The sequence below is a fragment of the Tripterygium wilfordii genome, chromosome 23 (assembly GCF_013401445.1).
Source record: "Tripterygium wilfordii isolate XIE 37 chromosome 23, ASM1340144v1, whole genome shotgun sequence".
NCBI classification, from domain to species: Eukaryota; Viridiplantae; Streptophyta; class Magnoliopsida; order Celastrales; family Celastraceae; genus Tripterygium; species Tripterygium wilfordii.
The window spans coordinates 2,229,612-2,252,328 of NC_052254.1; the positions used below are offsets into that span (position 1 = coordinate 2,229,612).

Below are 22,717 nucleotides of genomic sequence, written 5' to 3' on the forward strand. Positions count from 1 at the left end.
CTTAATAATACTACGTCGTTTAAACTTCTATAAGGACTTGCTGACACAACAATACTACTTGATCAAAGCCCAATGCTCCAAAGAAGCCCAAAGCCCAATTACTTCAAGGACGGTGAAGTTGACCGGTGTTAGGCGCGGAGAGAGTGAGAGAGCAGAGAACGGGGAGGAGGCGGACATTGAAGACACGAGATAATTTCTCTCCCCATTCAACGCAACTAACTAATTTCTCTCCCACCGGAGATGATGTAGGAAAAGTTTACTGGTTTTCCTTAGTAATTAGGAGAGTAATGTAATTGTTTCCTTTTTTAATAAAAGTTTATTTCTAATAGAATTAATAGGAGTTGTAGTAGCTAACAGGAATTCTATTGAATCTTTAGGGTTGCAGCCCTTTCGGAATTCGGAATTACTATAAATCTTGAGCTTTCTCTCAGTTTTTTTTTTGGATTGCAGGAACTGTGCATTAAGAGTATAAATTTTGAGGTTTGTCTCGATTTTCTTGATGATTCTTATATTGCTTAGTCCTAAACTAGCCATTGTTACTTCCGCACAGGAGATCCATGGCGCTCGACTGCAACCCTGCCTCGACGGGCTCTTCTTCTCTACCTAAGGGTTTCGAATTCTCCTCCGAATCTCCGCCGGGACTCGCCCTCTCGAGCGATCAGGTCAAGTTCTGTTCAGAGGCTCTCACTCTTCTCAAGAAGAAGCTCCAGATGCCAAAGAAAATCGCCCAGGATTTCGATCAATTGGAGCTTCTCTCAATTTTTATTTTTCTTTACAGTTCAGCGGTCTTATATATATATATATATATATAAAAGCTGTCTACGCAATGCTTTAATAAGAAAACAAAAAGTACTTTTCCTGTAGGGTTTAGGGTCTCATCTTTTGATATTGTTTGTAAGTTTTTTGGTTCTGTTCTTGCTCATTCATTATTAATTACTTTACAACATGTGATTGGTGATTCCAGTTTAAGAAGATTATTGGACGTTATGAATTGGCGAAAAGCTGCACGGTGGCTCTTGACCGTGTTAATTTGGACAAAAATCGTTATCAGGATGGGGTTCCATATACTTATTAAACCGATCCTCCCCTTAATTTTGTTTAGCTTGGTTATAGTCATCATACGATAATTGAATATGAGAGTTTCAGTTAGCTGATGATTCTTTGATTTCAGTTGACAGAAACCGGATTGTACTTGATCCATGCAAGGATTCCAGGCCATCTGCAAAGGGTTATATTAATGCGAGCTCCATTATGGTGAGATACTCTTATTAATTGCTTGTACCTTATGCTAATTCTTGAGATAGATGTACAGTAGGTTCTTGGTGCTACGTTGCCACATTTGACCATCAAAAATTGATTCTTGATTGTAGAGTTCATCCTCAGAGAATATTACTCGGTTCATAGCCACTCAAGGTCCACTACCACACACCTATGAAGATTCTGGGCGATGGTAATCCAATGTCGTTGCCCTGTTGTTCTAATGCTTACTCGGTTGGTTGACAACAACAAGGTACTTCACCGTTTTGATTTCAATTTTCCATTTTTATGTTGCATATTTTTCCTATGTATATAGTTTATGGCTTATGTAATTGCCTGAAAATAGTAGTTTAGCATACACTGTTTCAGCGTAAATATGCTGAAGATCAAGAGCATTGTCCTCCTTCAAGGATATTCTCATTTTACATTTCCATTTAATTAGATGATCTATGGCACTGCCAAATGCCAATATATGATAATGTTGAACCTGCAAAATACAGGCATATTTTGTATGAAACAGTCAATGTCTCCACGATAAGGTTTCTCTTGCACTGTTTGTTCGACAACTCTAGCTGAACGTAATTTAATAATTTCACCATATACTACCAGCATCATAGTGTGATCAAGAAAAGATAAGAAGAGAAGTTTGATCCTAAATTATGTACTTTTAAAGTGATCGAATGAAAATCAAATTTAGCAGTGGGCCAATGTCTGACTAATACACATCTGCCCATGAGAAGATATATCACCATATGACATGTGGTCGACTCTTTGATCCTGTGATTAATAACTGTGGTCAGGAAGTGCATTCATATAATCATATTGTCATCGTGTAGGCTTTTGGGCCATAGTTATTTGAGTTTATTTTTTATTTGGTCCATTATTTCTGATCATCCATTGTCTTTTGCTTTGGTTGTTACTTGCAGTTTGTTAAATGTGGAGATTATTTTCAAGCAGAGGATGGCCCTAGAGAATTTGGTAACATATCTATTGCTACTAAATGGACTAGGACTACCAACACTTCCTTGGTTTTGCGTAATTTGGAGGTAAAATATAAAGAGGTAAGATATTTTCTTAAAATGTTTGTTGATAAAGATGCTAATGTTCTATTGAAAATTAGAATGCATCATCAGTCTCGTACCCCAGAAATGACTTAGATTTAGTATGAGGATGTACAATCAGGTGATCACATCTTTGATGTTTATGTTGAAGAAATTCCACTGTTCTTACAGTTGGTGTCTAATTGAAAGAATGGCTAGCAGGAATCTCATAGAAGTAGCTGGTTTTCCTATGAGACTAACTTTCTTTAGGCTAACTTGCTGGCACGGTACTTAAAATTATATTTTTGTTTGATTGGATTGGTAATTCATACTTTAACATCCTCAGTGATAAATTGATGCCATGGATTTCCTTATACCATCCACAAATAAGAAGATGTCTCAAAGTTGTATCATTTCTAGACACAGACCAGTCAAAAGCTAAAAAACAGTTCATATGAATGGAGGCAGTGCCAATATCTTACGAACTCGCAAATTTGATTTTAATTTCAATAAACATATATGTCGTCTCTTTTAACGCATAGGTGGATGTGGTTGATTTGGTTAGTTAGTACAAGCAGGTTTTTAATCAGGTGATTTAGGGAAATTTGTTTATGTTGGTCAGGGTTATATCCCATGATGTGGTCCATTCATCTGGGGAGCCAACTCCATCATTTTCTCTCTCTGTACATCTGTTTGTGTGTGTGTGTTGGTATATCTCTCGATTTTAATGGCTGATTTGTGCATTGAGAATGGCTATGTGCTGGAGACTTTTTTTTTTGTCATTTGGACCCATTAAATATTTAAATGATAAGTTAGCTTATTTGCAATCTTATGTTATTAGGATGGATATTTTTTTGTGTTGATAATGGCCTGATCGCCTGATGCCTTTAATGTTATTTAGTTGCAATATTGTCTGGTTGTCTTGTACTTTCCTTGCATTATATTATATATTTATTTGGCACTTCAGTGCGACTTATTCACTGTTCAAAAGGATTTAACTATTAATTATGCTTTTCACTCTGTTACTTTTGGCAGTCAGAGGAACCCCCTATGTCTGTTTTGCATATTCTGTATCCTGAATGGCCTGATCATGGAGTTCCAAGAGATACATTTGCTGTGCGTGAAATCTTGAAAAGAATTTATATCGTGCCTCCCCAATTAGGCCCAATAGTTGTGCACTGCAGGTTCAGCTTATCTTCAAAAAGTTTTAGGTGCCTTGATGCTTTCTACAATAATTCGTACAGCCTGAATTTCTGATACGATATCTTTCTTGCTCAGTGCAGGGATTGGTAGAACTGGAGCATACTGCATAATTCACAATGCAATCCAGAGAATTCTTGTTGGTGACATGTCTGCTCTAGATATTGCTAATACTGTGGACGTATTCAGGTCTCAGCGAATTGGAATGGTTCAAACCGTGGTATCTCTCTCTTCTTGGTCCAAAACATTGGTTTTAGTTAGCATTCTCTGCAGTATGAGTATGTGACCTGCAATTTTAGGTGCAAGTTCCTGATTATGGACATATGTAACAGCATGGTTAACTAATTTTTCGTCTCAAGAAGTTATTTATTTTGCAATAGAGTAAATAACTAGATCAAAGAACTGCCAACTCCGCAAGTTTCTTTTTTGTTGCCAAGTTCGCGGGAAGAAGGAAGCAAACTTTAGAGCAATTATTTTAGCTAGATTTTGTTTGAAGGTCTGTCAAGTTTGCTTTACTGCTTTTGCCATCTTGACAAAAGGAGTGTTAGATATATGTATTTCCAACAATGTGTTATGTTTTTCTTCTGCCCCTTTTTTCTTTTCCTTTCATTTTTATCTAGATTGTTATAATTATTTGGAGTTGTAAGCTGTCTCTTTACACTTGGTAGGCGTTGGAATATTGTTTTGCTTTGTAACCCCAAAGGTTACTTGCTTTTCCTTTCTATCATGCTTGTACTTGCTAATTCTGATCAACTTGTTTCTTTCCAGGAGCAATATCAATTTTGTTATAGAGCTATAGTTGCAGAACTGGAAGATCTCGTATCGAAGTTCAATGGTAAAATGAGCCGAAAATGGTATTTCTTTTACCTCTCTTAATTTCTGATGTTTCCACAGGAATTTTCCCGCATATGCCTTACAGCGCCCCTTCATGGATGATGATATAGTTTGATTGCAACTTACTATTATATATTGCTCTATTAGATGCAATTCTGCTTAGTAATTCTTCTCCCCCCCCCCCCAATTGTGACAGCCTGCCGTTTGCGTTTTACTCCTGCTCACGATAAATCTACTCAAGGACATCGTCTTTCTTGTTTTTTGAAGCGAAGGAAATATGACTTTAACCATTTTTTTTTTTATGCTGAAGAGTTGAAGATTTTGGGGGGCATTTTTCCCGTGCTGTGGCAAACAGTAGTTCCAGCAATATTGCGAGATGTAGACTGTAACTGCAGCCATAGCGTTTGCCTAGTAGTGAATATTTGATTTGGGATTCTGTTTACTCCGTTATAGTTTCTCCTTGGTCTTTTTATGTTATTTCCAACCATGGTAAGATGGTAGTACGTGAGAATTTTGTTCAAGATTAATGCTCCGTTTGTTTCACGAAAAATAGAATCTTAAAAAATGATAATTACATTTTTCAGTGTTTGTTTGATGGAAATTGATAAGATCATGGAAAAGTAACTAACAATCATCATAAAGAAATCACTCTAACCTAAGGAAAATAACATCCCATTTTAAAGAGGGTATGTCATTTTCCAATCATCATTCTCAGCTCTATCCATTGCTCCACATGACTGTAATTTTATATGCTTATAATTAATATGCTTGATGTAATATTGTTTGCTCATTGATTATGGAGTTCTAATACGTACCCTTAGGATATATAACTCTGTATCCCTGATGTTGTAGTGATTTGTTTGTTTCTTTTAAAGTTACGTTTTCACCAAACAAACATCGAAAAATGTTAACAATTTTGTTGTTCAAACACTAGAAATTAGTTGTTTTTTCATGATAAGTTTTTCTTTTTTTTCATGAGAAGTTGATTTTCATCGAAACAAACGAAGCATAATTCTTATATAGCGGATCTATATTTCTTTTAGAACATGTACAGCTACCTAATTGAGGAAAGTAAATTTGTAGTTAAATCTTTTTGCCGTTGTTTTCCACAGAAAGTCGAAAGCTTTAAAAAAAAGTACCAAGAACTTCTCTTTTTTTTCGAACTTCATGTTACTAAGTTGTAATATTTGAACATCCGGTGACTACTTAAAGTGGAAAATGATCAATCTTTCGGTGACGAAAAGTATACCTATCCTTTAATTAGGTTCACACAAGTAGTGTAAATAAAATTATTAGCTTCGCCATCCAAACGGATAACGATTCATTGGTTTCTGAGTTTTCTTACTATTGAAATAAATTTATAATCATATTACATTCATCCAAAATAATATGCTATTTTATCTCCAAATCTACGAAACGTGTGAAATAATGGTTCATCCTATTGAGGTCATAGGGGTCTCAACTCTTAATTATTATTTTGAAAAAATTAGTTCAATAATCAAAGCCTGATTTTGTTATTAACTTAATCGAGAACAGTAAACACACGCGCTGAGGACGAGAGTGGGCAACGAAAAATTACCGCGAGCACTAAACAGTAGTTTTTGGACTTGAACTCAAATATCTTGGGTGTTGGCGGATCAGAACCGCTGGATATCATCAAACGGCATATCGAACGGTTCTTATTTTTCAAAATTTAAAAGTAAAGATGAAAATGTAAAAGAAAAATAATTAAAACAGAAAAATACAAAACCGTCAATATCATCAAACGGCCCTCATTGGCAATGCAGAGCCCCCCCCATCTGGTTTTGACCATCTCTCACTGGTAGTGGTAGTCGGGCTTGCTTTGCTTGTGCGCGGTTTGGCGTATTTACGGTTTTCGCAGTGTCAGAGCGGCTTACTGGACTGAGGTCTCCTCTCTCTCGCTTGTTCCGCTACTTCTTCTTTCTTCCTTGGATATTCTCTCTGTCTATGCAATTACTCACTGATTTTCTCTAGTATCTGCACTTTCTAGGGCACTCGAAGAAGCACAGACAAGAATTTCTTTTACAGTGCTTACTAGCTTCCTACTAGTCAATCTTCCTGTTCTCTTCTGATTTAACATTTTGATTACTATCTGTCTATTTTTCTATATATATTCTGTTTTATGGTGATTGATCTCAGTTTTTCAAAAAAAAAAAAAAAAAAAAAAGCAGTTTGAAACAGGCTTGATAGTGTTTTGTCTTTTTTTGTTCCATTGGTGTTAATTTGTTAAGATGTTCGCGTTTGTATAAAATGTAATTTGGAACTTGTAATTTATGGGGCGTACATTTTGGTGTACTGGTGTAATGGACTGGAGTCTTACTGGCCATCGAAATTGGTGCTGTGTGATTTGGGTACCATTCTTATGAATCCATTTGCAGCTGCAGGCTAGATCAGTTGGGTTTGAAGAGAGTGAGAAAGCATTTGAGTATCACTAGTTCATTGAGCTTCACAACTTGCTTTGGTTAAAGGGCACTATTCAAGTTTTGTTAGTAAAGAAATTGTTGGCTTTACATGGACATTTTGTGCTGTTAGTGATTCGTTTGCAATAACTGACACAATGGGCGGGCTTTGCTCGAAGAGATCCAATGTTGATAATGCTTCCAGTGGATGCTTTTCACATGTGCATGGTTGCGTTAATAATGGGTCAGGATTGGTTTTTCAGTCTCGTGAAATTAAAATAAATAGTAATGCTGCTCCTTATACTGTTGGTGGTAATGTGGATAATAAGGAATTAAGAGAACCCTTTTCGTCTCAAGAGATGAATGCAGCTCCAAATGCAGTAAGCCTTGATGATATCAATGATGGAATTCCTCGCTTGTCAAGGGCCCTATCTCACAGTTCTAGATCAACCAAGTCGAAACAGGTTGCAGTAGCAAAGGTAACTCCAATTTTCTTAAGTGTTTTGTTTGCTCTGCTGTCCTCTATTCATAAATCACAAGTCTTGTATGAATCACAGTTCTAGATCTACCAAGTCGAAACAGGATGCGTAACAGTTCGTGTTTTGAGTTGATCACCCAAAAAACTTTCAGCAAAGATAATTATCTTTCACTTGTACATATATGATATGGAGAGTAATTGTATACACCTTGTAATTCCATGATATTTTTGTGCTTTGTTGGGTTTATCGGGATGGGCTTAATTATGATTTCTCTGATTCTTTCCTTTTCTGAATATTGACTCTACCGTACTGTCAATTATTATAGATGCAACCAACTCTTGTGGAGATATTGTAGTATTTTGATAAGGGTATGATGTCTTTCACTCTTTCACTTTCAGGCACTTTGATGGGCCATGGAATGATTTGCTTTTGGTATTCATATTTACTTTTATTTGCCGTTCTAAATTTCTAGGTTTCTGTGAACATGGTACGCATATATTACCTGTTACTAGCTTGGTTGCTTAGTGTTATAGGTTTCAGAAGTAAGTTCACTTCTGGGCAGAGCTGGTACTGCTGGGCTTGGGAAGGCAGTGGAAGTTTTGGACACACTTGGTAGTAGCATGACGAATTTGAGTATCGGTGGTGGTTTTACCTCTGGGTTGGCAAAAGGGAATAAAATTTCAATTTTGGCATTTGAAGTTGCAAACACAATTGTTAAGGGTGCTAATCTAATGCAATCCCTATCAAAGGAGAACATTAGACATTTAAAAGAAGTTGTGCTTGTCTCTGAAGGAGTGCAAAATTTGATATCAAGAGATATAGATGAGCTGCTCAGAATTGCTGCATCTGATAAGAGGTAAATGATGAAGTAGATAGCTAGTCTAGTCTTAAATGCTTTTTGTTAATGTTTTGCATGCTGTATCCAAAGGCAGTCAATGAAAGATTCTTACTATATCATTGTATAAATTTTGACAGAGAAGAGTTGAAAGTATTTTCTGGGGAGGTTGTACGTTTTGGAAATCGTTGTAAGGATCCGCAATGGCACAACTTGGATCGTTATTTGGAAAAGTAATACTAATTGCATCTCGCGCATTGCTTTGAGCATATTTAAGAAAGTTGCTTATGTTGTTTGTGCTCCCCCCCCCCCTCCCGCTATCATTTTATTAATTACAGATTGGGTTCAGAACTTACTACCCAAAAACAGTTGAAAGATGAAGCAGAGATGGTGATGCAGCAATTGATGACTTTGGTTCAGCATACAGCTGTGAGTAACTGTGTATCAGACAGTATTTTGTGATTGCTTTTTTCATATGCATTACTTGATAACCGCCATCAATGCCCTTTTTAATTGTTCTGCACATACTACTTGGATCAGCTATTTAAATCCTTTTTCTTTATTCAATTATTGACCCCCCTTTCACTGTAGCTAGAGCTCTATGCAGTGTAACAGTAGGGTATTTCCCTCGTTCTCTGTTGGATTTATAGTTTATAAGATGTGATGTAAGTTTGTGATAGCCGTCAACCTAGTGTAAACCCCCTCCTTGATTGAATATTAGAATGTGACTCCTTTTGGCAATGCCTCTGATAAGTATGATTCGTGAAAATGCCTTTTTTTCAAGGTGTGCTCCGTACCTAAAATTTCATATTTCTTTATTAGTGAGGCTTACTTATGATCACCTGAGAAGAAAATATTATCATATTTCAGATGACGTGCTGTAACCATCACAGATTCACAGCGTTTTGTATTTGTGATCCAAGCTTGCACGTCATTAATTTATTTTCCACAAGAGCATGTGCTTTATTTGTTGTTCGTTTGTCCTTTATTGGGTTTATGCGCTCAACCCTGTGGAAAACATGTTCCGGTTGATATATTGCCACTATGAAGAGGGTGTTCAACTCTATTTGGCCCTGCTTTATCCTTTATCTTCATCTCTCCTTTTCATGTATTTTTCTCCGAAGAGTTTTCTTCAACCTTTTTGTGATTGAACCTTTGAAATCTAGTACAAACCTCGTTGGCAGCTTTATTGCTTCAAGCTATGAGTGTTTAGTATTTCAGATTAAATTCACAGGTTCAAACCACCTAAATAGTTTATCCATGAGTTGGGGGTAAGTTTGCGTCTATTTGCCCATCCTAGAACCTTGCCACCACTGTCAAAGCCTTGTACATAGAATTCGTTCCTTATTTTCTTGAAGTTAAAATTTGCAGCTGCTGGGAATGGTTTGTACATGGAGGAACAGTGGAGAAGTTTTTGGGTGGTTGGCTTAATCTAACAAAGGACGCAGTGAGCTGATAGTGCATGAATTCATTGCTTTCTCCTTTTATGCTTTGAAATTAGAGTAATTTGTTCTAGGCATTTTATTAATGCTAAATGATGTATGTTCATATGGCAAAGATCTATTAAGCTAGTACTTATGTTATTAATAGCACAATATGTTGTTTGCTTATTTTAACATTGTTCACGTGTTTTTAACTAAAATCTTCCTGAAGGAAAATCTACTTTCCCTTGGTTGCAGGAATTATATCATGAAATGCATGCCTTAGACAGATTTGAACAAGATTATCGGCGGAAGGCTCAAGAAGAAGATAACTCAAATGCTGCTCAGAAAGGTAAGATTGTGATTTGTGAGCAAAGGAAAACCAATTTTTATATATGATATTTGGAAGAACAAAATTCCTCTGAAAAGAATAACAAAAAATCTAAAAAAAGGGCAAAAAAGGTGGCTGATAAAAGTTGTATACATTCTTAATTTTATGGATAAGTATTCGAAAAAACGTGAATAGCATTACCACGCATGGACTTGTGGTAACTTCTCTTGGTTATTCATGATCAAGTTGCTGGCTAATTTGAATGCTTTAGACTGTTTTAAGGTTATCACTGATTTTCATTGGCATGGCTGTCCCTGGTCCTTTGGCTCTTTTACGAATTTCGGAATAGGATCCAATATTTCTAGTATTGGGCTGGGTGCAACATTTTATTTTCCTTTCTATGAGATGAGGGAAGTTGTATACGCAGAGCCCACAATGGTGGTACCAAGGTAATACATTGGTAATGGTAAACCTTGGACACTTGGAGCGGCCCCTCAGTCCAAGCATTAGGTAAATTGCAAGAGTTTTGTTATGGGACTCAAACCAGTTTTTCACAAATAGATGTTTGTCCCCTGATCTATTGAACGACATGCTGAGGGGACTGGATCTAGTATTTTATCTATGGTTTGATTCTAAATTTTTTATTTCTTGTCTTAAATTTGCATGTATTTATAGCTAATGGCCTAGGGTCTAAATGTCTAATGACATCTTCCTCCCAGATGAGAGTTGGACGAAGGGTGAGGTTGTATGTACCTTCTCATACAGGTTGTGCTTGAGTAAATTTATGAACTGAAGGGGGGAAAAATTAAAAAAAAATAGAGAGAGGGAACACCTGGTACTGTGTTTATTTTTCTTGTATTTGAATATATTCTTTGCAAGATTTGCTTCCTACATTGATATGTTTCATTTGAATGGTAGGAGACAGCCATGCTATTTTGAGAGTGGAGTTAAAGAGTCAAAGGAAGCATGTACGAAGTTTAAAGAAAAAATCACTCTGGTCTAAAATTTTGGAAGAGGTACACAAGCCATTGCTTTCCAAAGCTTTTCCTAGCTTTCAGTAAAAGTAAATATAACTGGGGGTTTAATTATAATTTATCGTCTTGTTAATAATGTCCTTGTCAGTTATTTACTTATTTTCTTGAACAATTCCATTTTTAGTAGGCGTTCAAAAGCTCATCACTCAATGTTGTCAACTCTCATGTCCTCATAGTGACTTTTAAAAGGTAAACTATACGTCACCCCTAAGACAATATTGATGTCTTTTGTTCCTAGGTGATGGAGAAGCTTGTGGACATTGTCCATTTCTTGCATTTGGGGATCCATGAAGCCTTTGGAAATGCTGGTAAGCATTCTAGAAATTGAACTTATTTCTCTTACACCATGTTTCTACCCGTTGTGGAATGAGAAGTGGCTGAGAAGATATTCTGTGCCATTATGTTCCTTCTCTACTTGTATGCATCTGGAAGGAATTTGCATTTCCTTGCAATGTAACTTATGGATCACTGTTCCTAGTCAAGAATTATAGTTATTTGCTTTTATTGTATAAAGGGATGTTCGGGGCAGTGAGTATTCATGAGTGAGTCGAACTGGGATATTGTTAAGTAAAACTATGGCTGTAAAGCAGTGAGCATGCTTAGTCCAGATTGTAAGTTGACACATTTTCGACAATTTCAAACATTTCAGAATGATGCAGTCTTGTTTAGAATCTGTTTATCAGTTTCATATATGTAAGGTTGAGTTGTGATGTTCTGTTCCCTCTTTGTCCTTGCAGATTGTGATATGCCTGCAAAAGTATCTCCGAGCAATCACAAAAAACTAGGTTCTGCTTGTCTTGCACTGCATTATGCAAACATTATTTCTCAAATAGATACGCTTGTGAGTTATCTGCTTCATCCTAGCTTATGTTTGTTTACCTCTCCTGTTACAATATTTCTGTGAGTTTCTTTAATTTATGAGGATCTGAGGTTTTCGCTGGGCTATTATCTGAATGCAATTAGGTGTCTCGATCAAGTTCTGTGCCTCCAAATACAAGAGATGCTTTATACCAAGGGCTGCCACCTAATATTAAGTTGGCATTGCGCTCCAAGTTACAGTCATTCCAGCTTAAAGAAGAGGTTTTTGATGATTACTATTATTATTGATATTACCATATCATCTATTGAGAGTTTCACTCTCTTGATTCTTATTAACTCTGTTCAAAATGTTGTTCTTGCAGCTTACTGTCACACAAATCAAAGCTGAGATGGAAAGAACTTTGCATTGGCTTGTTCCAATTGCTGCAAACACAACCAAGTAATGTGGCCTTCGCTTCAACCTGAACTTGGGCCTCCCCACCGCCTCTCCCCAATCACCCACCCATAAAACCCCAAAAAAAAAATTAGAAGAGAAAAAAGCCCCTAAGAAAAGCCATGAAAACCCAACTTATCTCCACACTGATCAGGCTGTTCAACTTGTCATTTCTACTTAATTGTTTAACTTCTAGTTAATTGATTTCTGATCAATGATTTTGACATACTTTTTTTTCCCCTTTTTTTGCGACCAGAGTTCATCATGGGTTTGGTTGGGTTGGAGAATGGGCAAATACAGGGTGAGTCACTCTTTCTTGAAGTTTTTCCTTTGCCATGGTTACTTTTCCCAGTCTTATGTAACTGAAATACTTCAGGTCTGAGGTAAATCAGAAACCTGTGGATCAGACTGACTTGCTCAGGATTGAGACATTACACCATGCAGATAAGAGGAAAACTGAAGCTTACATTTTGGAACTGGTGGTCTGGCTTCACTATCTAGTGATCCAAGCAAGGGCTGGCAATGGTGGAATTAGGTCTCCTGTAAAATCTCCAATTCTGTCTCCAAACCAAAAACTAATTCACTTATCCAAGCCCAGCTGCTCCTCACCAATGTTGTCGATTGAAGATCAAGAGATGCTATGTGACGTGAGCAAGAGGAAAAAGACGCCTGGAATTAGCAAGAGCCAGGAATTTGACACTGCTAGTAACCGGCTAAACAAGCACCATAGGTTGTGCAAAAGTAGTAGCCACTCGCCAACGAGCGAAAGTATAAAGGACCCCTTCCCCATTAGAAGGCCATCATCAGTCCCTGTCTTCCGCTTTGACATCGATCGCATCAAAGCCTTGGATGTCATCGACCGAGTGGACAGAATTCGAAGCTTATAGCATCTCTTAAGGCTGATCTGGTATTTGGGTGATCTCAGATAGCCTTTGTGTATATGAGAAGTTTGGCGATTACACATTGTTGAGAGGGAATTTAATTGTTCTATCAGGCTGTAGTTTTCGGAAGCTTTACTATCTGTACAGAATACTTGATTGTTTATAATAATCTCTATGAAGTTCATGTTTGAGAAACCAGCAAGACTTGAAAAGTTCTTTCTTCTCAAGTTACTTTCTGTTGGTCGTAAGCATTATTCTTTCATATATATCAGCATTTAAAATGAGGAGTTTGTTTTTTATTGGATAACCGAGAAACCACCAAGTTTATGTTATTCGGTCAGTTTAGTGAGTGTAAATCTTGGGCTGACAGTTTATGCGCACAGGAAATTTTCATCTGCCAACAAGATGATAAGTTATGGGTAGAGGCTCAATGTAGGAAGACTCACTAACAAACCACAACCCACTAACAAGCTCCACGCGGCACGCGCAGGCCAAAGGCCACATACAGGTAGGCAGTAGGCACCAAGCATAACTGCGTGAGGATGCTATGGTTAACTCGTAATAAACAGACCGGGCCCGAGCCGAGCCCACATTATGCTTGGGAAAAACTGAAATTCTCATTCCTCCAAGTCGCGATCTCTCTGTCTGTGACTTCCTTCTTCAGTAGAAGAACACAGATCCTCTCGCAATCCTCTCGAATCGCTTCGCTTTTTTGTTCAGTTTGCGTTTGTACCAAGGTATCAAAACCATGTTAGACTCCTTTTTTTTTCCCGAGAAACTTGATGGAGATTTGGATTCGAAATAGTTGAATCCAAGAGATTCAAGTCTATATTCCGAACTAATTCGATTCATGAATTATTAGGGTTTACCGCATTTGGTATTTATTGAGGTAGTGTTCGTCAAGTCTTCTGTGCTGATTGATGTGGTGACGGGTATTGATTTGATTCATGTATTTGGAGCAAAGAATACCTGCCTTTCTAGATTATGGTAGAAGTGAAAATTATTTAATTTGAGCATAATAATTTGATAGATACTTTTTTTTATTTGTCTTTTAGAAGGGTCTGGTGAACCAAAAGAGGTCTAGAAGAATCAAGGTGTGGTCTTTGTGGGGCTTAAAGGGCTTGTCCTTGTTTATCTATCTACAGTTGGATCTGACCACTATCAGATCATAACCAGTAAAGCAAAGGCAACAATGGACGAGCTGAGATCGGCTTTGGAAGAACACATGGACCAAATGACTGATCTAGTACAAAAATTATCCGCAGAGCTCCGCTCTGGCCTCAGACCTGCCTATGAAAACTTCATTGGTTTTTTCCATGCTATTGACTGGAAGGTATATCTGTTTTTATTTTCTCTTTAGTGCAACGTAGTATCTTTGTATTGTTTTTGGTGAATAAGTGTGCTACTGTTAGTTGATATCCAGTTTGGGAATGTTTTAGATTGCATAAAAATGAAATGAATTTAGTTATGTGGCTGTATTGTTTATTGGGAACAATTGTTTGAGGACTATTGGGAAATTGTTCCTTTCCTGCCTGGCTTATGTGAAGGATTTATGTTGAATCTTGGGCATCTATCAGATTCAGATCGATGTATTCTTTATGATATGTGATCATTCTCTCATGTTTTGGAATCTTTTATTTCTTTGAAGCCATATGTCACACCGGCTAGATGGGGAGTAAAAATGTTTTCCCCCGGTTGTCTTCTCCAGTAATTTGACTGGGATGGATTTTCTTATTAGATATCTAATTTGGTCTTTTGATTTATTGCTTGCTTTACCAGGAGCCTTGGTTAATGAGTTTACTGGTTTTCCATTTGGTGTTACTGATAGCAACTGTAATGTCAAGGAAGAATACCAACTTCCAAATGTTTTTGTTCCTGCTGTCATGTGAGTTTCTTGCCTTAACAAAATCTTATGTTTTGTTGCTTGATGCTCACATGATTTCATATACTCAGCATTTCTTTAGGCAATGGCTTTCTTTTCATTATTAGTCTTAGTTAATACTGTAAATATGAGGCTTTGCATGTTAACAACCTAAGAGAACTTCATGCATAGTATTCAGGTAAATGCTAGTTGAAGTGCCAGCAGCCTGCATTTGTGGGAAAAAGGTTAAAGCACGAAGTAACTGACATCACAACACTTCAATTCTCAAAAAATAAGAGAACGAAAGAAAAGAGCAATCAGCAGATTTTGATCACCCATTACTGATGGGCAGGATACAGAATGTGCATCATAGTCTTCTGATTTCTTTTAAATTCTTGCTAGTGAGTCTCATGTTAGAAGCCGCCTTAATTGCAGGAATTTCATATGTTGCAGTTTCTTATAATTGGAATTGGGGAATATCCAATAGGAAGTTGCATATGGTCTCGCACTGAGATGGGGCAGGCGTAGAAGCACTTCTTTACATAATATTTTTCTGTGGAATGGAAAATTTTACACATAATATTAGACATGGTAAAGGCAATAAAAGCAGCAAGATACAAGATAGTCTTCTTTGGTTGCACTCTCTTTATGCCTCCTGATAAAATATTCTTTTGCATTTAGAAAAAAGAAAAAGAAAGGCAAGATACAGGATAGTAAAAACTAAAAGCAGTAAAATTGAAGAAGGAACAAGACTAATGGTTTCTAGGGTTGAAAAACCAGTTGAATACTGAATGATTAAGGTGAAGGCTGCCTATAGAAAGTGCGGCGAGATTTATTACATTAAGGTTGCAGCATCACTTTAATCCCAACTACTAATCAAGATTGATACTAAGATACCTTTTTTGTGGCTACTACTTATTGTTGCAAGGGAATTGGACCTCTCAATACTTTTTTACATTTGCGGTTTTCTTTTAGGCTTTACTAGAATGCAAGCATATGAATGCACATCGAGATATTGATGTTTGATATACCTTGTCTATTCACTTTTACGAATGTGACAAAACCCTATGCGACTTGAATCCTTATAATTAAATCTGAATACCTATTGACCATCCTAACATATTCATTTAAACTGGTGCAGTGGCTGGAGTATATCTTGCTGAGAGGCTCAATGGTATCCTGAGCGGCAACTGGAGAAACTTTGCAACCCAGAATTATTTCGACCCGCAAGGCGTTTTTCTCTCAGTTCTTGGGTCTGGACCTCTTCTTGTCATTGCACTGATTATTTTGGTCAGTATTTACAATCATTTTGTTTCCCTGATTCTATTACCTGCTTCCCTTTCTAAGTTTTTGCTATTTGTTCTTACATGTTATCTTTGTTATGCAGATAAACACCCTATTTTCCTTATGTTACCTGATTGTTAGATGGAAGAGAGCCGAGTTGAGACATCGCGAAAGGCTTTCTCGTAACAAGCAGGATTGACTCTCTCTCTAGCTATGCAGCTTTCCTGGAAAAGCAAACTTTAGTACGAGGGGTATTTCACAATTTGGCTACAATTAGTGAGTCTTAAAATGTATAGGAAACATTTATCACGCGAGAATATCAGGGTGCCGGACAATTTTATCGTGAGAAATATTACTCCAATTCGAACTTTTTGTACCGTTAAAATGTGAACACTTTTGTTTTTGTTTCTATACTGTTAATGTATATTTTGAAAAGACCAAACAGTCCCTCCAAACCTAAGCCGACCTCTTTCTTTCTAGTTCCTAATCAAATTTGTGAACTGTTAGTTGAAGTTACATAAACAACTCCCTGAACAAGAAGGGTAATCTTGAAGAAATCAAGCCATCGCGAATCTTCTAAGGGTATTCAAACAGTCGAAAAAGTGAGTTGCAGGATTTTGGTAAGTTTATCTGAAAACATTATTTATAGGAGATTAAAGTAGGGTTTTGTATAGGCAAGAAAACTGGATTTCTGTTTGCAGAAAAACCCTGCTGGAGAAGGAAAGAGGAGATGGACTATGGTAGCAGACACTACTTCTCTTCTAGAGAAGGGCGCGAGGAAGTCATTACAGCTTTTGCAAGGTCTTAAAGGGACTCAGTTGATCATTCCAAGAATGGGTAATTCTGTTGAAAAACTTCTCTCATCATACTGGCCTGATTTCAATTCTGATTGTGATTTACCTTCAATTTATCCTTGCTAATAATTGCTATCTTATAACTTCAGTCATTGGGGAGCTAGATTGCCTGAAGAGATACAGTATCTTCAGAAGAACATAGGCTTCTTCTGCGTTAGAATCGATTGAAGAGTGCATGGTCAGAACAAAATGGTGGATTCATGTCCAGAGTTCAGTGGAGGAGGGATGGCCAGTTGCGCAAACCCCTCCTGCTTCTCCTCGGCCTCAATTCACCGAGGGAGGTGGTGGAGTATCTTGTGGAACAACAATCTTAGTGCCATTTTCTATTCATGGAAGCTTAATGGAAATTGTTTCCCCCACCGCAGAGGACCATATCCTTGACTGCGCTCTTCAGTTTAGAAAAATGAAGTTTTGAAGGAGAGATACTGCCGATACCCTCTAAAGAAATTGTCAAAGGGAGAAGGTGCAAAGGGTTTGAAGCTTATTCTGCTCCATAATTCTCATTCTGAACAGACCTGTTCAGTCCAGTCCAACAATGTAAACTGCATTCCCAAGTCACCATTGACATTTTTTTTGGTCTCTCTAATCAGAAACGGCATTGCCTAATGTAAGCAGCTATGGTAATTCATGTGATTGAATTGCTTCAAGCACCATCATATTTTGTTTTCTATAGCTGACATCAGAATATGAGTTCATCCTTTTCATTTTCTTTTGTCTGGTTTTTTCCCCACATTTATAGTGTATGTTTATAACACTCCCGACCTCGGGCACTATGCACCCTAAATTCGGTGAGATAACTAACTAGGCTATCACCAAGTTGTTTCCTTCAAGGTTTTCTCTGTCAACTTAAGCAGATATCAACAAATTAGACATCTTAATGTGCGTTCTATAACGTACTATTAGAAAACATTGAAATCAATGTCTCTTTTAAGTAAAGATGAGAATGTGGAAATGAAAGCTAAATGGTTTTTGTTGCAGAAAATCATCTGTCCTTAGATTTGACAGCAACTCCTTTGTAAAATTGTGCTTTATCCTTCAATGCATCTCGCCGGGGCCGCGCCACCTTATTGTTAGGATCGAAAAGAAGCACTTCTTCAAATGCCTTCATCGCAGACTTGTAGTCTTTCTTCTTCTCGTATGCATCACCAAGGTTGTTCCAAGCTGTGACATAACCTGGTTGCAACTTCACAGCTGTTTCAAATTGCGCGATTCCCTTGTCGATCTTCTCATCACGGGTGTAACTGACACCAAGAGCATTATAAACCTGCCATATATTTTGACAGGAATGAAATGTTAAATACAAACAATTTGAGTTTGACAAGAAAAATAAATCATGAACTTTAAAACACTATCTACATTATGCACATAACATTGCAGTTGCACCATATACCTTATCAGTTACGGTATTTATAGTTCTATTCTATCCAATCATTATGAGATGAAGTACCGCTTTTACTTTTAACGAAACCAATTCTGATGCCAGTACACATAATTGGCAAAATGACTTTTAAAATCAAATATAGTAAACATGAGGAGAGGTCACTCCTAAGTCCTAAGATATTTAAGATGTGAATTCTACCTGAGCAAGATCTTGATCATCTCCATCCCAATTTTGAATTGCCTGAAGTAAATATTTAGTAGCAGCTGGGTAGAACTTCCTCCTCAGCATCACTGCACCAAGTTCAAAGAGCGCAGTTGCATTGGCTTCACCACTTCTTACTTGCTCCTAAAATTAGAACCAGAAAAGGAGACCAAGGACAGGGGAGGGGCAATGTGAGTAACAAAATACAGATGATAAGTATACAGTACCACAAATTTTAGGGAGGGGGTGGCAGAGAAGAAATGAGAACTATAAAATTTTATCTCTGGATTTTGTTCTTTAAATGTGTATCTATTTTGAAGCTGAAGAAGGATGCTTCTTATGAGTCTAACGTAAAAGCAACTACGTTCGACCGAAAGACATGCAACCACAGGCTCTTACCTGCAATTCTTTGGCAGAAAGGTCAAGTTCCCTTCGTACCAGGACTTGACGAATTACAAAGAAGCTTCCAGCTCCAAGCAAACCTAATAGTATAAGCAGATATGATAGCTGGATTCCCAGTTCAAATAACTCTCCAACTTCATAAACTGCATCTGGTTCAACAATCTTGGCGGCACGTGCTACTTCAGCAGAAACTAACCATGAAATTTGTCCAAAGGAAAATGCAGATACCCAGATTCCTAGCCTTCTCCAGTCTATTATGTCGTCAATCTTCAAAAGGTTTCCCAAGTATTCTGCTAAAAAGTTCATGATGTAAGAAAGTTGAGTTCTGACAGGATTAAAAGGACCACTATGAAAGGGGGAAAAAACACGTTCACAAAGCACCAAGTGCTGGTAGTGGTACTATCAGTGTAAGAATATCACAACTGTATTGCAATATAATTTTGCAAGGGCAATTTCCCCCTGTTGATTAATGCAAGTAAGTAGTAACAAAGCAATTCTAGATAAGACACTTTGCAATGTCAGCATGATGTGCTAAACAATCATTTAACTCTTGACATTCTCTGTGTATCATTGCATCATATGCAAATTGATCAACAAAAAAATGTTCAAGAGAATCAAGACATCCGAAGAAATTTTCACTCAGAAAACAATTTTACTTCACATAATTTAGCATCCACTTGCTAATTCAGATATCCTTTTCACGTTATTTTTGCAAATAATATGCAGTCTCGTGATTATTTCAGATAAGCATAACTAATTTACTAATTCCAATTGGGATAGAAACCATGCACTTCTGAAATTAGACAAGGAAAATCCAATTATGTATAATTGGAGTTCAAGATTTGGGATGGACAGTGTCAATATATGTACACATAAATTTGTAAAAAATCTCAAAAGAAACTGATTGAACCATATTCCTCGAAGATTTTTACGTGTTATTTACTTGGCAACAAGAACCCCAAGTGCATAAGTCACTTTTGTCTATTAGGATTTTACAAATTTCCACCTTTGCTTCAATAAACATTTTTATCTTTATAATTCACTACACTTGATGTGTTTGTCATTCAGGTTTACATCGTGATCATTGTGCAAGCTCAGTCATTTGTGCTCCACCAACTAGTAGTATATATGGATGCACATAAATGTGCACATAATGCCCGTGAATATATTTGCATTACAAGTAACCCTTGACAATAGTTATTGAAACTTCAGACAGTGCATAAGTTGTGAGTAATTCTGTTGGAGCTTCCAGAGAGCTCCGGGCATATAGAATTAGACTCTTTTGTAGGCTATAGGTAGCCATCTTATTAGCATTATTCCAAATGACACAGATGGATAACCAAATGGACCAATCATACGCTGACGACAATTCACAATGACAATTAAGCAAATTAGACACTGATCTTTCATATGTGTATTATCAATTATTTTACTTCAGCTAATTAATCGAGAACTACACATAAACTGATAGGCGAGATGCTAAAAATCATTTATTGAACAAAAATTAGAATGTGAGAACAGAAGAATTACTCTTAAATTTATGCGAGGTATGGGATCCCAATGCCAATTTCATTTGAAGTATCTGCCTTCATCCACAATCAAACGAAAAATAAGTGCTCAAAGTTAAATTGCAGATAACATTAAAGTTCTATCAGCAAAATAATTGGACACACCATTTAAGGATCTTTTTGCCTTCATCCACAATGAAATCAACATAAGCAATTAAAGTGCAGACAACATTAGTTAAGTTTTATCAGCACACTTATTGGATACCAATACACCATATAAGGAACTTTTTGTTCTGCAAATAATAACTTTAAAAGCAAGCAAGAAAACAAATTCTGACAAATTATTAGACACAATTAGGTGCTTTATAAAAATCGAACCATAATTTTCTGTGATTTGATACAGAGAAATGCTAAAAAATTTGGACTATCAAAAGCCAAAAGATATGAGAGCACGTACCTGGACACTGGGAAATCTGTCGACATTCAGTCCATTGGCCAACATAGAGGATGTCAAATATGGCTCACCATAATGCTGAACAATGGCATGATTTTTAGGCAAACAATTCAAGACATTGAAACTTCTCCAATGGAGTAGCAACTGGATGCCATGAGAATAAAAGGCACAAAAAACGATGTTCCATCACTCGGTGGTACACATCTGGGATATAATAGCAATGCTTTTATCTAAAATTTTGCATTCCATCAATAATCAATTAGAGGAATAGTGGTTACAATCTACTTCAAGCATGCACTAAATTTACAAATGAACGTCAGTTCCATTTCAGCTATCCTTTAGATTTCCTTCAATTTTATTTCCCACAATTTTGCAGCAACAAGTTGTGGACAAACCAAAAATCCCTCCTTGATATACCAATCAAGACAACAATACATTTCAGTAGGAAATCAAAGTTTCTCAAACAAGATTATGAAAAACTCCCACAATGTATGCTAATCCAGGAATACCAAAAAGTTGTAAGATGAGCATATGAAGCAGAAATATGGTTTTATGAACCCTGAGTTTGAAAAGCTAAAGTGTGAGAAAAATCAAAAGCAGGAAACCCTGATCTTTGTTGCCTAATCCAGTCATACTTGATAAATTGAGTCCCAGAAAGATTCCCCATCCCCAACTATAATTTTTCTCCCACAGGCATTTTGTTACCACTTACCACCATAAAGAAATCAGTAAGTGCCTACTATTCTCAGCAATGCCTTCAGCATCACCTCAACCAAGGTGATCGAACAAGGCCAACCTCGAAACCAACCCATGTCAAAATCAAGTAGCCGTAAACCCCAATTTCCATATAACATAAGACCATCTAGCAGTTCCATCATATCTTTGATTCTAAAATTTCCGACTTGAATTAGGCGAAAACAGCCTCTCCTAAAGCAACAACAGAAACCACTACAAAATCTAATACCTTCGAATCTCCATCTCGTTCAACGTTCTCGTCTATACAGAGAATGACAAGGCAATGGAAGACTTTCACTAAACAAAATTTTCTTTTGAGAACCAAGATTTCTCAGAATGAAAGCAGAACCAATAAAGTGCACAAAGAAACGACCAATTCAATGACGAAAACGACATGTACCTGAAGAGAGAGTTTGTGCGGCCTCAACTTGAGAGGTCCTAACGGAAGAACAGAGCAAGACGAAGAAAGAGAGACCGGCTGGTGGTGTTGCAGAGGCGGTGATGAGATGGTGGTTTGGAGAAGCATGACTTGGCGCATCAAGTGCTTGCTACGAGACTCTTCCAAGACTGTGCAAGCGCATAGCGATGCTTGCAGTTCCAGATAAAGTTGTAGCTCAGTGATGGCAATACGGTGCCGTCTCCTGACAATGGATAACCGTCCATCCCTTCTAATTCAATCTCAGCCGTCCATTTATTCTAACGTTCAAGTGAGAATGGGTTTAATCGGCCGTCCATTTGTGGGTTTTTTTTATGATTTTTTTTCTTTTGAATACAGAAGAAGGGATGTGGAGGCTCGAGCCCGAGATTTCTATGCGATACCATGCAAATGAGTGTATTTGTATATATTAAATCAAAGGAAGTAACCATGACAACATTGCTTGCTAAGGCCACTGCACTTGCATTGGTTCAACATCCTGTTTTGATGTTTTGGGTGTTTGAATTGTGTACCTTGTTTATGTTGATTGAGAAATAGCAATTTGGTTGCACCATTTATCCCATGGAGTAGCCTGGGCCGGCAGGACGGATTTTGGTATGTGTGGATTAGGCATAAGT

General features: G+C 37.2%; 3 protein-coding genes and 1 pseudogene across 8 annotated transcripts; 3 read left to right on the forward strand and 1 right to left on the reverse strand.

Moving 5' to 3' along the window:
* The first annotated feature begins 64 nt into the window (after positions 1-64).
* LOC119993106 lies at positions 65-4,899 on the forward strand (annotated as a pseudogene).
* Positions 4,900-6,087: 1,188 nt separating this feature from the next.
* Positions 6,088-13,204, forward strand: LOC119992873 (protein PSK SIMULATOR 1-like). Of its 3 annotated transcripts, none has more exons than XM_038839677.1 (13): positions 6,088-6,238; positions 6,737-7,230; positions 7,764-8,086; positions 8,206-8,298; positions 8,404-8,494; positions 9,745-9,838; positions 10,736-10,833; positions 11,090-11,159; positions 11,589-11,692; positions 11,815-11,931; positions 12,033-12,109; positions 12,360-12,404; positions 12,480-13,204. In XM_038839677.1, the coding sequence occupies exons 2-13, from the start codon at positions 6,910-6,912 to the stop codon at positions 12,988-12,990; spliced, it is 1,944 nt and encodes a 647-aa protein (XP_038695605.1). In that variant the 5' UTR covers positions 6,088-6,238; positions 6,737-6,909; the 3' UTR covers positions 12,991-13,204. The 3 variants fall into 3 exon arrangements, with proteins under 3 accessions (XP_038695605.1, XP_038695604.1, XP_038695606.1); XM_038839676.1 differs by having other exon boundaries at positions 6,090-6,238; positions 6,731-7,230; XM_038839678.1 differs by lacking the exon at positions 12,480-13,204 and having other exon boundaries at positions 6,090-6,238; positions 6,731-7,230; positions 12,360-12,408.
* A 333-nt stretch (positions 13,205-13,537) lies between these two features.
* Positions 13,538-17,653, forward strand: LOC119992876 (transmembrane protein 18-like). The gene is made up of 7 exons (XM_038839683.1): positions 13,538-13,721; positions 13,847-13,916; positions 14,040-14,317; positions 14,764-14,869; positions 15,987-16,135; positions 16,233-16,966; positions 17,073-17,653. Exons 3-6 carry the CDS (start codon positions 14,177-14,179, stop codon positions 16,326-16,328), a joined length of 492 nt encoding a protein of 163 aa, XP_038695611.1. The 5' UTR covers positions 13,538-13,721; positions 13,847-13,916; positions 14,040-14,176; the 3' UTR covers positions 16,329-16,966; positions 17,073-17,653.
* Positions 17,654-17,802: 149 nt separating this feature from the next.
* LOC119992874 (tetratricopeptide repeat domain-containing protein PYG7, chloroplastic) lies at positions 17,803-22,292 on the reverse strand. Of its 4 annotated transcripts, none has more exons than XM_038839680.1 (6): positions 22,065-22,292; positions 20,933-21,007; positions 20,498-20,549; positions 18,965-19,257; positions 18,563-18,709; positions 17,803-18,247 (listed from the first exon to the last, which is right to left on the reverse strand). In XM_038839680.1, the coding sequence occupies exons 1-6, from the start codon at positions 22,200-22,202 to the stop codon at positions 17,966-17,968; spliced, it is 987 nt and encodes a 328-aa protein (XP_038695608.1). In that variant the 5' UTR covers positions 22,203-22,292; the 3' UTR covers positions 17,803-17,965. The 4 variants fall into 4 exon arrangements, with proteins under 4 accessions (XP_038695608.1, XP_038695607.1, XP_038695609.1 ...); XM_038839679.1 differs by having other exon boundaries at positions 20,933-21,073; XM_038839681.1 differs by having other exon boundaries at positions 20,498-20,553; positions 22,065-22,203.
* Between the last annotated feature and the right edge of the window lie 425 nt (positions 22,293-22,717).

Bases quoted from the DNA above. Each gene is read 5' to 3' on its own strand.
- LOC119992876 (XM_038839683.1), top strand. From the start codon at position 14,177: ATGGACGAGCTGAGATCGGCTTTGGAAGAACACATGGACCAAATGACT. The intron at 14,870-15,986 runs GTGAGTTTCTTG...AAACTGGTGCAG, and splicing joins GTTTTTGTTCCTGCTGTCAT to TGGCTGGAGTATATCTTGCT. The intron at 16,136-16,232 runs GTCAGTATTTAC...TTTGTTATGCAG, and splicing joins TCATTGCACTGATTATTTTG to ATAAACACCCTATTTTCCTT.
- LOC119992873 (XM_038839677.1), top strand. From the start codon at position 6,910: ATGGGCGGGCTTTGCTCGAAGAGATCCAATGTTGATAATGCTTCCAGT. The intron at 7,231-7,763 runs GTAACTCCAATT...TTAGTGTTATAG, and splicing joins AACAGGTTGCAGTAGCAAAG to GTTTCAGAAGTAAGTTCACT. The intron at 11,160-11,588 runs GTAAGCATTCTA...TTGTCCTTGCAG, and splicing joins TGAAGCCTTTGGAAATGCTG to ATTGTGATATGCCTGCAAAA.
- LOC119992874 (XM_038839679.1), bottom strand. From the start codon at position 22,202: ATGCGCCAAGTCATGCTTCTCCAAACCACCATCTCATCACCGCCTCTG. The intron at 18,710-18,964 runs GTAAGAGCCTGT...TTCTAATTTTAG, and splicing joins TTTCTGCCAAAGAATTGCAG to GAGCAAGTAAGAAGTGGTGA. The intron at 18,248-18,562 runs GTAGAATTCACA...AATATATGGCAG, and splicing joins ATGATCAAGATCTTGCTCAG to GTTTATAATGCTCTTGGTGT.